The 13,029-nt window shown below is 37.4% G+C and overlaps 1 protein-coding gene across 3 annotated transcripts; it reads left to right on the top strand.

Moving 5' to 3' along the window:
- The first annotated feature begins 361 nt into the window (after positions 1-361).
- On the top strand, positions 362-12,797 carry Gasp (Chitin binding Peritrophin-A domain-containing protein Gasp). Of its 3 annotated transcripts, none has more exons than XM_066282455.1 (7): positions 362-504; positions 4,925-5,134; positions 6,635-6,737; positions 8,737-8,822; positions 9,484-9,594; positions 9,644-9,743; positions 12,480-12,797. In XM_066282455.1, exons 1-7 carry the CDS (start codon positions 456-458, stop codon positions 12,532-12,534), a joined length of 714 nt encoding a protein of 237 aa, XP_066138552.1. In that variant the 5' UTR covers positions 362-455; the 3' UTR covers positions 12,535-12,797. The 3 variants fall into 3 exon arrangements, with proteins under 3 accessions (XP_066138552.1, XP_066138551.1, XP_066138550.1); XM_066282454.1 differs by lacking the exon at positions 12,480-12,797 and adding an exon at positions 10,279-10,776 and having other exon boundaries at positions 9,493-9,594; XM_066282453.1 differs by lacking the exon at positions 12,480-12,797 and adding an exon at positions 10,279-10,776.
- Positions 12,798-13,029: the final 232 nt, after the last annotated feature.

The following is a 13,029-nucleotide window of genomic DNA, read 5'->3' as shown; positions in this document are numbered from 1 at the left end:
TTATATCATCGATTTGGGCCCGTTAATAACAACATGCAATAAATTTTTGCCCAAATCACACCCTCGTAACCTCACTTGAACATCCATAAGAAATAAATTAATATCAATATATCATTTAACAATTTCGTGCGAGTAATAATGGTGCACGATGATCGAGTTCAATGCTGCCAAGCCAAGTCACGGGGCCTAAGTCTGCTTCATCAGTCGGCACATCAAATATTTCCTTCGAAGCTTTCCTTTCACCGTCAAGAAAAAATGGTGAAAACCTAAAGAAGAAAATCCCCTGAAAAAGTCAAAATCTATAGTCAAAACTGTGAATTCTTCGGCGGCGCGAAGCAGGAAAGAGTTATCTTCGACAAAAATCGCGACAGTAAGGGGGGCGCAGTGCTAGCCTGCTATAAAGCTCTCTTGCGCCCAGTTGCGCTTAGTGATCGTTTTCTGCGCCGACCTGTACAATGAAGAGCTTCGTGTGTGTCTTAGTGCTCAGTGCACTTGCCTATTCTGGTATGTACCACGTGAGCCACCCTAAATAGTGAACCGGCCATCGAGAAAAAAAAAACGTGAAGATGCATCAGTGCGCCCCCTTATGGACTGACCTTTGTTTTCCTGAGTTGAAGGAGTTCTAGTGAACCGTGTGTAACCTTTCCCATTCATACGATTTTTTCTCGATCGCCGGTTTGCATTTTTTACGCCTACAGTGTGATTGTGTGTGATGACATGCTGTGACCGAGAGATGAGCCGTTAATGATACATAAAACGATGAATACTTGGTCGAAATATTTTTGAAATTTTCACACTGAAAGCGTAGGATGAATGAGGTCCGCTAAGCTTCAAACGCTTTCCTAAAGCTTTTAATGCCTTAAAGAGATCGCTTAGTTTAATTCGTCATATCCAATCGAGCGCACTCGAGTTTGTTGTAAAATTTACCTTTATTGTAACCGTTGACGTTGAACTAGTAACCAGTTATGATAAAATGTTCAAATATTTGGTCGCCTATTGGAAAGTGAAATTATTTGTTAAGCAATGTGGACATATGGCAATTATGCAGTTGGTTTCAGAATGCAGTGGGTGACGTCGACGAGTCCTTTCACCGAATTCGTTAAACTATTATGATCGAAGTTATACATTAATATGTAGTTAATTGTTCGGTACACATACATTAGATTCGGGGATACATCTTGCATAAGCGCGCTTATTATGCTAATTGGTGTGCTTAAATAGAAATAATTACTGACGCTTTGTTGGATTATAGATTGAGAGATTGTCGAAAAAGGAGGTTCATTTATGTCCAGTCCAGCCCTGGAAGAAAATCGTAAATCTTCTTTGCAGACGCGTATTTTGCGTTTTTGCACCCGCGCCACTGCCATCGCTCCGCATCCGAGATGCTTCTGGTATTTTCCTGATTTCTATCCAACCACAAGAACGCTTTTACCAAATTGCAAGATATCTTAGGCTTTTGTGCCAAGACAAGTAACGCCGATGTGAACAAAATGGTTACTTTTTAGAAATAACCGTTCGGATTGTCCATACTCACCGCACCTGATTCCTCACAACGCAAATTGAAAGTTAACTTAATCCACTAAACTTAATCGGCATTGACCTTTAGTCAGTTCTTGCAAGTCGTAAATTTCCGGATAGAAAATTTTGCTCAACTATTTCAGTTTAAAACGATACGCGTTAACCTTGGATTAATAGCAGATTTGTTGTACATTAGAGCAAAACGTGCCCGAAGAATTTCCTTGTTCGTGATGATTTTTTCATCGCAAACACTAAACAAGAGAACGATTTTGTGTAGTGTGCAAGCCTGTATAAACAGACATTTTGTCCCAGATTCGCATTATGGCCAAGATTTCTATACTCGCTCATTTACGCATTCTGCACAATAATAGTAAATTCCTGTCTACGCACGATTTGTCGCAATCAATAATAGTCGTGACACACTAACGATTGCTTATGGGCTTTTCGATAGTCTTATATCGGCACCAGGTCTTACACCGATAGTCAGATATTGGCACGAATATCCGAAAAATACGGTTTTTTGAATTTTTAATTGGCAAACTGGTTTTCTCAGAGATAGTTGAACGTTGCTGAAACTGCGTTATTTGTGGTGGTTATATATGTTTATTGATGCCTACTGTGCTTGTCGTAAGTTACCCTCTCCTCGCAGAACTTTCCTTCCAGATGTGCACAGGGCGTTCGGAAAAGCTGATGAAAAATTCGAAAACCTGAAAGCAGAAACAAAAATTGTAAAAAAAGTTCCTCCAAATATTTGTCTGACAGAGTTTCGTTACTGAGATGTAGCCCTCCAAAGGGATCTTATCGTTTGGAATTTTTTTCAAATATCTTTCCTCTCTGATCGAGATCATGAGAGCAAAATTGCAGGTAATAATCACACCATAAAGGTCTTTAACTATCATAAGTTTTATGAAAATCACTTATAACAATAATCAATTTTATTTATACACTCGTTCACCCCCTTATAGAGCTCCTTTGGAGGGTCCTACCTCAGTAACGTTATTTAGTTTCACCTCCTCAACTTTTGCAAAAACTTTTCTAAAGACCTAACCTGAACTAACCTGAACTAACCAAATTATTCCAACTTTCCTTTATATGTACAAATCTGCAGAACGACTTCTAAAACTGGCTTCGGTTGAATTTATTTTTCCATAGACAGAGCGTCATAATTTTGTCATTTTCACCACATTTATTAGCAGAAATCGGTGTTTAGTGGAAAACCCAATCTCATTAAGCCTCAAAATTTTTTTTTGAATTTTTTTACCTGTAAAAAGGTTTTAATCGTTCAAATCAGTCTGGTCAACTCGTTTGGAGCTTCTGAATATTGTCTCGTTTATTCGCGATGGTCATTGGACCCGCAAAGCCCAAGTTCAAGTGTTGCCGCTCATTCTACGACCTCTGAAGCTGGTTTACCCATCTTGAATCCAGTAAATTGTATAGGAAAGGTTAGTTTAGGCTAGTAACATCGAGATCTAATAAGACATGAAGTCTTTTTTAGTGCATTCCCAGAGTTATGCGTTAAGTCTTAAAAGGGGCCGATGAGAACTTTCTTGAGCACTCGTCCTAAACAAACTCCGAATTTCAGAATGCCGCACCTTTTTGAAAGCTCCCGTAGATTTTCCTACGATTTTAAAATGCGCGCAGCACTTCTTTCCCAAAATTTCCCACTTAACGCTTTGCTCTATCTCCGGCACTAGAAGAGATATCGACCTTTGAGACATTGTTGGGAAACCCGGTATTCAGTAAGAATTAAAGTTAGAAATCGGACAATTGAGATGAAAGTAAATGGAACAGTTTTGAAACGTAAATTGGGACTAATTAGTATTATCAATTAATTAAAGCACTAATCAATAGCAATAAGCAAATTTCATGGTAACATTATCTCTTTTCGAATCTAATAACCGCAATAAGAAAGTGTACTATTGTTCTACTAATGTCTGTTCTGCGAATATGTTTCATGCATATAGGTATTAATCAGATACAAGGTAAAGACAATCTATTATCAAAACCTTGATTTTTGCGATTAAAATAAGATGTAAAAGGAACTATACTTGTAACAGTAACTAGGACCGTAAGTCGTCCTCCCAGACCCAATTCGGCTGCATCCTCTTTCAGAATTTGCATCACATTACTCTGCCCAAGTATCGCAAAATGCACTTTTTTCCCCCGTTAAAGGAGACTTTTTTGCAGGTCTAAAATCCATCAAAGTCAATACGTAACAGTAAAAACTGGCGATTCACGATCGACTCTTACCTAATCGAAGCGCGTTTAGTGTTGAAAAAAAATGGTTAACAAGTATGCGGGAAATGCAACTATCCTACGTGTACCAGCCCACAATGGTAATTGTCTTTTTCATGTAACAGTAATATAAATTTATGCAAATCGATTGACGCAATAGATCGATTCTTAAGGATATACTATTATTAGTACCGTGAGGATTACTAAGCTATTTCAGAATGTCGCTAATAGTGGGTGGAGAGGTGCAGGAAGTGCTAAATGAAAGACATTTCAATGAATTAAATTTCGCTTTTCGGAGAATGACCCAACGCATATAAGAAAGCAATAGGTTAACGGTGATGCAAATTAATAAATAATTAAACTTTTCTTTCTTCCGAAATCACTCATAGATCCCAGTTTAACTAGCACTTCTGCTTGTGAGCCAAGTGACACATTAACCATCGGTCTTGTGCGTTATGGCGCATACAAATTACATGTCATATATTTGATTCTCCGCAAATTACCGTGAGTTCACAGCTTTCACATGTCTCCACGATCTTCGCAAGGACGACTGCTTTAATAGCCTCATTTCACTATTTGCCGTAAAGTCAGTATCGGCATCTGAACTTAATGAGGCCCCGTTGTACAAGTAAGGCTCATGCTTAAGTTTTACCTGTCAAGTTACCATGAGTTGTGACAGGAGCACACGGTTAAAGGTCAAGCTGCGCATACCTTGCTTGTGCAATTAGGCCTGCACCAGCTGGTGTCTTGGGTACTGGACGCGCGCAATGAAATGTCATTCTGCATTGTGCGATGAAAGGGCGCAATTTAATTAGAATCTTCTGATTCACAAAAATCGACGTCACCTTAAAGTGAACGTTTGAAAATTCCCCGTTGATTATGAATTCATTCGTTGGCATTTCAAAATAGTTTACCTGAAACCCACCCGGCGACATTTCGCTCGTACGAGATACGCGACGACAAAAATGGAAAGTGGATCTCATACACACGCCAAATTATTACTCAAAACTCGTTACATGCACGTTACAACACCGTTTCTGTAGCTTACATGAAACGGAGGTGCACGTGCTCGATGTTGGTTTATTTTCAGTTTGTTTTTACAACAAAGTTGCAAACATTCCCTCAAACCCATCGAGCTACACAGATCACTTACTTTTCCTCTCTTTTATAGCACATGGCCAAGATAATTTCAAATGCCCCGACGATTTTGGATTTTACCCACATCCCAGATCGTGCGACAAGTACTGGAAGTGCGACAATAACGCAGCTGAACTGAAAACTTGCGGGAACGGTTTGGCGTTCGATGCTAGTGATCCCAAATATTTGACCGAAAACTGTGATTACATCCATAACGTCGATTGTGGAGACAGAACGGAATTGGGTAAGTGATCATGGAATTAGACAACCTAAGCATGTAAGGAATTTCTGATGCCCCAGTTGGGTATCTACTTATACTGCATCGAGTCTAGAAGAGTCTTCTAGAGTTAATATCTCAAGAACTATTAGGGGGAATATAATGAAATTAAGGGTATGGCCATAAGCACCTACTATATCGAAGCAGACGAATAGAAAGAGATTCTTCGAATTTTGATAGTACAGGAAAGGACAGAGCAGTATGTGAGGTAACTGAACTCTCTTTAAAAATTGAGAAGTTTGGATCTGACGGAGATAATTCTGATTTTTATGGTATAAAATTTGAGGTACTACTTTGCATCCATGGAGCTATATGAGGAATTCCTCTATTAAAAAATGCAGGAAATACGAGGGAAATAGGAGCAAAGTTGCCGTTTCTGTAAATTTAGATCTCGCAACCATCTAACTCCATTTAATTTTTTTTAATTAAATAATTGGAAAATTTTTGACCGCCAAATTTAGGAATGTCGGGATTTTCTTTTCTGCTCCTTTTCCATTATTACGTTTTCAGTTTCGGCCGAGGTTTTCCGTTAGGGTACTACTTAAAAATCAGGGGACTTTGACTAACGGCGGTTCCTCAGGCAGCCACGATTTTTACGAAACTTTCTTTCTTCCTAAGATCTCTTGACCGATCTCTGTAAAACACGCCACCGTTTGGGCTCCAATTATTCGAGAATTTCAAGATTTTCATGGAGCAAGTTTGATACATATTGTGGCCTAGGAAACTACATATGAAAGACATGGGCTACCTGTGGTCCCTGAGCCAACAAGGGATTTTACTATTCCGTAACTTTTCGACTTGAAAAGCAAATCGTACAATCACCTTAACAATGCCCGATACCGTATTCATTATCAAGACATTGTGCACGTCACCATTATTATTAGTCAGAAAAAAGCCCCCCAGTAGGAGTACCGTAAGAGACACAAGAAATTTGGTTTCTTCTTGTTTACTGTTAATAAACTGATTTCAAGAAATTCCAGTCTATGTAAAAAGCTTAGGGTGAATGTCTCTACATAAAATCCATAAAACCTCACAACTCAATGTCGAGTACCGTTGCAAAATTCACTGTTAATGACTTTTGCAGGCTTATTTTTCCTTCAATTGATTTCCTAATCAGCTAAAGATTTCGTGGTGACTGAATTTTATTTACAAGCAGCATGAATTGCACAACCTTCCTATGAGAATTGTGAGCTTACAAAATATCATCTTCTTTATTTTGTGCCACCAAACAGTAACAAAAACCATTAACATCAAAGACCAGAAAACCAAATATGCATATTTAGGTTAGTGTGATACATGGTGTATATATTCACAAAATAACATATAATTTCGTTACATAAGCGATTACCTAACAAAATCACATTATGCGTTTATTGATCCCGTCGAATACCGCTAGTGTTTATTTGAATAATTCACGCTCAATTAGCATTAAAAAATCGGTCACTCTTAATGGGTGCTTTTTTATAGAACCACCAATCTCGAGTGGACATTGCGAAAGATTGTACGGGATCTTCCCTGATGGAGTTAAATGCGACGTGTTCTGGAACTGTTGGAATGGAGAGGCTTCTAGGTAAGTTGAACATTTTTCGTAACAAACTGTATTAAATTTCTATCGAAAATTACCTGTGCGTTAGATAACGGATAAATCGAAGAGAAACGAGGCTGTTACGTGCCTGCGTTTTGGGTCTAACATTTCAACTCATTAGCTTTGTGAGCAGAGTTGTAACTATTAAAATGGAAACGTTCCTTTATTGGTTTGTGTGGCCTTTTTTGTTCAGTTCAGTTACCATTTGTATAACAGCTTCAGATGCATATTATTAAGCATTGAAAATTAGAAGTAAATGTCGGTGCTGGATGCAAAAACTTAAGGTTATGAGGCAATGCAAGCAAGAAATCGAAACAACTGAATTAGTTTTTATTTTACGGTAAAAAATGCATTGTTTGGAACTAGAATTAATTGTTATTCCTTTCAGGTATGTTTTGTTTATTTGTAATTATTCGCGTGCTTTTTGCTCTGCTTCATCAAGCATAAAAACCATTCATCAAAATTATTTATTTTTATTCGCGTTTTGGGCCCATATTTTCAAGTTTGTCGAAACAATTAAGTATTTCAAAATCGTTTCTTCACAGCGGCTGTGGGGACATCGATATGCACTTTAGTTATTGTAGTGTAGTGTTCTTGGTTGGTCGGTCAAGATTTTCGGGAAACGTTGGGAAATAAACTTGTGTTTTTTGTTGGAAAAAGATGCATTGAACTGACCGAAAAAATCTACTGGGAACACACGGCCAAAATCAATAGGTCTAAAAAAAAAACAAAAGCGGACACTCGAAGAATTTTCAAAAATGCGAGTTTTTTTTTAATTCGCTTGCTTCCACTATCTTGCCCAAATAGCATCAGTATGCAGTAGAACTCAGCTGTAACGAACGCTCGGTTATAACATACCGTATTCGTTACTTTCTGTACGGTTATAACGGACCGTAGAGAGATGTTGCTGTGAACGAGCTGCTGGAAATTTAAGTAAATGAACCGAAAACCAACGCATTTCCAATTATGAGAGAATTAACATAGATAAATATGATATGATTGATGAACACATGGAAGTTGCTGAATTTAATAATGGTATTGACAATGTTCAAATATAATAACTGCCGATGATCGATATAAAAACGGTTAGAGTGATGAGGAGGAAGTTGATAGAAATGATGAAGTTTTAAGCTTCATAGTTGCTCTCAAGACCCAACTCAAGAAGCACTTTGTGCTTTGAAGATCGTGGCATATTATGTACAGGTGATCTATCTGGAAAATGAAAACTTTTTAGATGCGACAGATCTTTTGCAAAACAAATTAACTTACGAGATATTGAAAACCCGCAAGGTGCAGAGAGTCAAATTACGGACATCTTTTTTACCCAAAATTTTATATCCTTCAAGAATTTTATCGTTTTTTACAATATTTGTTTTATTTTTTCTCATTTAACTCTATCCATTTACTGCAACGAAAAATTGTATAATTTGGCATTTGGGCACAACAAAAATTTTGAATCAACAAGCGTTTTTCCTCTGTCGCCTATAACGAACCTCCGCACATAACGACCGGCAGCCCGACTCCCTTGGAGGTTCGTTATAGCCGAGTTATACATCGAAAATACTACAAAAATATCCGGTTTCCCGTTTTTTTGGGAAATGTGATTGTTTGCATTAAGGCACAATAAGGAATAACAATAATAATAGCTGACATTATTACATTTTTCTCAACTCCACAGTGACGAAAAGCGCCAATCTTCAGGGTGTAACATGCCATCATAGAGATATTTCAGGGGGCAATAGAACTTTATAAAATAATTAAAACGTACTAAGAGGCCCATGGTTAGAAAATGTTAACTTTGTCGCCCTGCATATCGAAAAAGTTGCGTTTTTGTCCATGGATCTTGTAGCATCTCTTTAATATTCTACCGCTCCCCGAAATATCTCCATGTACATGCATAAAATGGATTGTACTATTAAATATGAAATTCCCATATCATCTAAATAGCTTAAGTTTTCGAAAAAATATCTTTTTACTTCCATAGGTACCAATGTTCCCCCGGCTTAGCCTACGACAGAGAAGCTCGCGTCTGTATGTGGGCGGACCAAGTTCCAGAATGCAAAAACGAGGGTGAGTTTCGCGAACATTTCACCCAAATTAACCGTTCTAACCAAGCTACGTTTTCTTGGAGGTCTCTGAGTTCCGAGGAAGGCGTTCAATTTTAATTTTCAAATCTCAGGTTTCCTAGGAAACGAAAAGGAACTCGCGGTTATTCATCTAATTGAGAATTGATCGTAATGATCCGTTCTTCGCACGGCAGGCAACTGGGTTAGCACGTTCAGAATGTTAGTCTTCATTCTTCTCAACTATGCCGCTAATTTCTACACATCTCTTTAATTTAGAAAACGCGCTGCTAACACATATTTTCACACGAACAGTTGCACTTCGTTCCACTCGATATAACCCACAGCCGAAATCAGTAACATTAATTTCCTACCAACTTAACTCAGTAGATTTCACAGCATGTTAACTTAAATGCACTGGTTTTCTACAGCGTTACACACTTCATCACAACATTTTATTGCACGCACCACTAACTTCAAAACAACTTATGTATAAAACTTATGGCTCTTTTCTCTCTGAATTGGCACACCCTTGCAATTCTTGGCTCGACAATTTACACAAGACGTTACTCACTGCCCTTCACTGGACATACCACAATAGAAAATAAATCCAAATTCAAAATTGAGCCTCCCATTAGTCTTGACAACAATGTACTTACGGGTTTCAGAGGTAGCAGGAGGTTTCACTTGTCCTGCTGCTGGTGAGGTAAGCAACTCTGGATCCTTCTCCCGGCACGCCCATCCTGACGACTGCAGGAAATACTACATCTGTTTAGAGGGTAAATTTTTCCTCAAGTTTGAAGAGTATTTTATTCTGTGCCATTTCAGGACAAGCTCGTGAATACGGTTGCCCCATCGGAACAGTATTCAAAATCGGAGATGCTGATGGTACTGGCAACTGCGAGGATCCAGAAGATGTTCCCGGATGGTAAGTTCATGGCTCTCCGTGTACAGTTTGTTTGTATATAGAAGGGATGTTGTGAGATTGTGTGAACAAGCACTTTCATTTAACTTTTACTTACATCACTTTACTTCATTTTCCTTCTGTTCACTACTCTGACTTCTACTAACATTTAACTCGTTTCCCTGGAAATCCTATTTGAACCCCTTTGAGTTTTGATGGGAAGTAGAATTTGCAGAAGTTGTTTCGTATATGTTACGAGGTGGACTTGCACGAAATCCGACAAAATACCCAAAACGTCTCCAGCAGGAAAAAAACTTTTTATATGCTCATGAAACTGTGTTTTAAAATTACTTTCAATGGTCCTAGCTGGCTCGAAAAGCTTCGTTGCACCTCGTTGCTCATGCAGGAAAAAAACATTTCGGACCAATTTTTGTCCAAATCAACAATTCGGTGCTTCGACCTCATGTATTACAATTTGATGCAAATACTACCCCACCTTCCCCTCGTCCCATCCCCAACAAAGAGACAATGGACCAACCAAGTTGCTGGGCTATTTCAGTGAGGACTACTACGGAGATTTGGATTTGAAGAGCATCCGCAAAAGCGAGCTTTTGGCGGGTCTTCAGTCGAGTGGGTCAACGAGGGCCACCAATCCCGCCCCCAAAAAAAGCGCCGCCAGGCCGGCCCCCGCCTCTCGTAGTAACCCCGAACCATCTAACTAAGATAGATAGTTTCTGAGTGAATGTTTGTGACTGTACTTTTTTCGGCCCTGTCCGTTGTGATTGGTCGAAGCTGTTGTACATATCGGTCAGTTTCTGCAGTTCTTTTGGAGTGATGGACCATATAAATTTTAGCCGAAATTTCTATTTGATAGGGTATACTTCTCTTATTTATATGTATGATAGTTTAAAGCATTTTTGCCCGCAGTAAATAACGCTAGTTATTATCGAAGTTAATTAAAGGGTTTACCTGTTTGCGATAATGGATGGAGATTTTGGTACAAAATTTATTATTCCCATTTTTTTTATAAAATGAAAAATAAATATGTGTTTTTAAATGTGTTAGAATATTATTGTTCCTTGCCAACCCAATTCCCTATGCCCCCTTCAATTCTATTTCTATTGCCTTTGTCTTGTCTCTAATGAATGCACGATTTTTCGTATAATGTGTGTATAGGGAATCATTTCAAAATAACATTTTGCCTTTAATACAAATTTCTTTCTTGCACTTCTGGGGTAGTAGCTACTAGAAATATTATGTATAGTAATTCACTTATCTACTAAAATTAATTTGCACTTTTAACTTTTTCGATCCTTACTAGGTATTTTCCTTCATTGTCTTGGTCAATAATATTCTGTAGAATTTATGAAATTGCTCTTTCTTTAACCCGTTCCTTTGAACTTCCATTAATTTTCATCTGAAGTGGTACAGTAGGAATATTACTTCTGTATTTATTTACTAATCACAAATGGTTTATAGTTTGAAATATACTTTATGTTTAGCGTTTTATTGCACATTTCCCTTATAGTCTGTCCGGACAAGCCGACGAAGGCTGCCAGAAATCTATTGTTCCAACTTGAGTATGTTCGACATTTTCCAAATTACGCGAATCTCCACTTTATCGAATTTTCCATTTAAGAAAAAGATATAATTTTTCGCATCCTTAGATTTTCCCTTTTTGTAAATCTTTCATTAACATTCAATTTTGTCTCAGATAATCATTTTGTATGTAATTTCCGATTCAGTTGCTACGCAGATATGGCGGCTACGAGTATGTAATGAAACCCGATTTCTTTTTAATATTGATCTCTTAGATGTTTCTTTTTGTAAAAATAACTGAGGTAATTATGCAAACATTTTAGAATATGAAGATGAAGTTCTTGATATCAAGTTGCTATTGGGGAAATTCGATTTCGTTTAGTTAGCACTCTCTACGCGGCTAAAAGCGTTGATCTCTCGGAGACGTCAACAGGCAAATAGACGGAAAGCCCATGCTCCCTGATTAAATATTCATAATGAAAATTCTCTAAATTGAAAATAAGTTTTTGATTATAAACGGATCAAAGTGCAATCCTACCATCATAGATATTTTTGCATTTTTATCACAATTTCTGGGATCAAAATTAGAAATTTTTCGGAAGGTAGGTATTTACAGAAAATTATATAAATTCTGTAAAAATTATAGCGAAAAATTCCAAAAATGCCGGTTCGACAAATAAATATTTCTCCCTCATTTCAAGGCACCAATGAATTGAAACGATACGTGCAAAAAATTTGAAAGCCCCTTAGGAAACGCGGTTACTGTAAGGTAACCATGAATAATTAAATAAATGCATTCATGCCAGGCCTTTTTCTTCCACATAACGCTATGATTCCAGAGCGGTCACGGGTGACCACCATAGTTTATAACACTATTCGTCCCACAGGCACGTATAAAGGGTAATCAATAAAAAAAACCTGTATAAGAGCATACAAGGGGCATACAAAAATTATGTAGAGTCTTTATGTGATTTTTTCGAATCACCTTGTCTTATGAAAAATCTAAGGACAGTAATCATACAAATTAAATAAAATTTAACTCCCTTTTAATGAACTCTAAGTAAAAAATGTTTTATTAAAATTAGCAACAACTGCGCTCTTCTTATTTGTCTTACTTGTATGATTATCCTGACGAACTAAATTCATGATAACCCTTTTACCTTTGTGTAAATACTTGTTTGATAGCTACATAAATTGCAATGCTTTTTTGCCATCTTTCAGTGAGGATTACTACAAGGACGTGGACCTAAAAGCCCTCAAGAAACTGGGCTACTAACACGGAACAATATTTAGTATACAGGGCGACGAGTGAGTGCTGGCCGGAGTGCAAGTGATTGAGTGACAGCTAATAGGAATTTGCGAGCCTTAGGACTTATATCTAATTAAGCCAACATAGAGTCAAAATTAACCAAAAACTACTAGTGTATGAAAGCGGTTTTAGTATTAAATTAGTATTTATTTGTTAACTCATTATTGTTATTGTATTTTTGTACGTTGTATAGTATTACGTTAGGGCCAAATAAATAGTTTTGAAAATTACGTAAAGGTGGTTTTATTTACTTGCTTTTAATGGCATATCTCTGATTGTTATAACAATGGCATTTGAGTACAAAATTATTCAGAAAGTTCATACATAATGCTTTACGTGAACAAGACAAATCCGTTATGAAAGTAGCTTATTTACATGGTTTACACTAGACTGTTCTCGTATTCCTGTCTGTATAGATACGACCTTGTTGAGCCATATTCCACTATTTTCGTACAAGAACCC

This window comes from Euwallacea fornicatus, chromosome 5 (genome assembly GCF_040115645.1).
Source record: "Euwallacea fornicatus isolate EFF26 chromosome 5, ASM4011564v1, whole genome shotgun sequence".
In the NCBI taxonomy this organism is placed as follows: domain Eukaryota; kingdom Metazoa; phylum Arthropoda; class Insecta; order Coleoptera; family Curculionidae; genus Euwallacea; species Euwallacea fornicatus.
The sequence above is the reverse complement of the archived record's forward strand: the minus strand, read 5'-3'. Positions and strand labels throughout refer to the sequence as shown.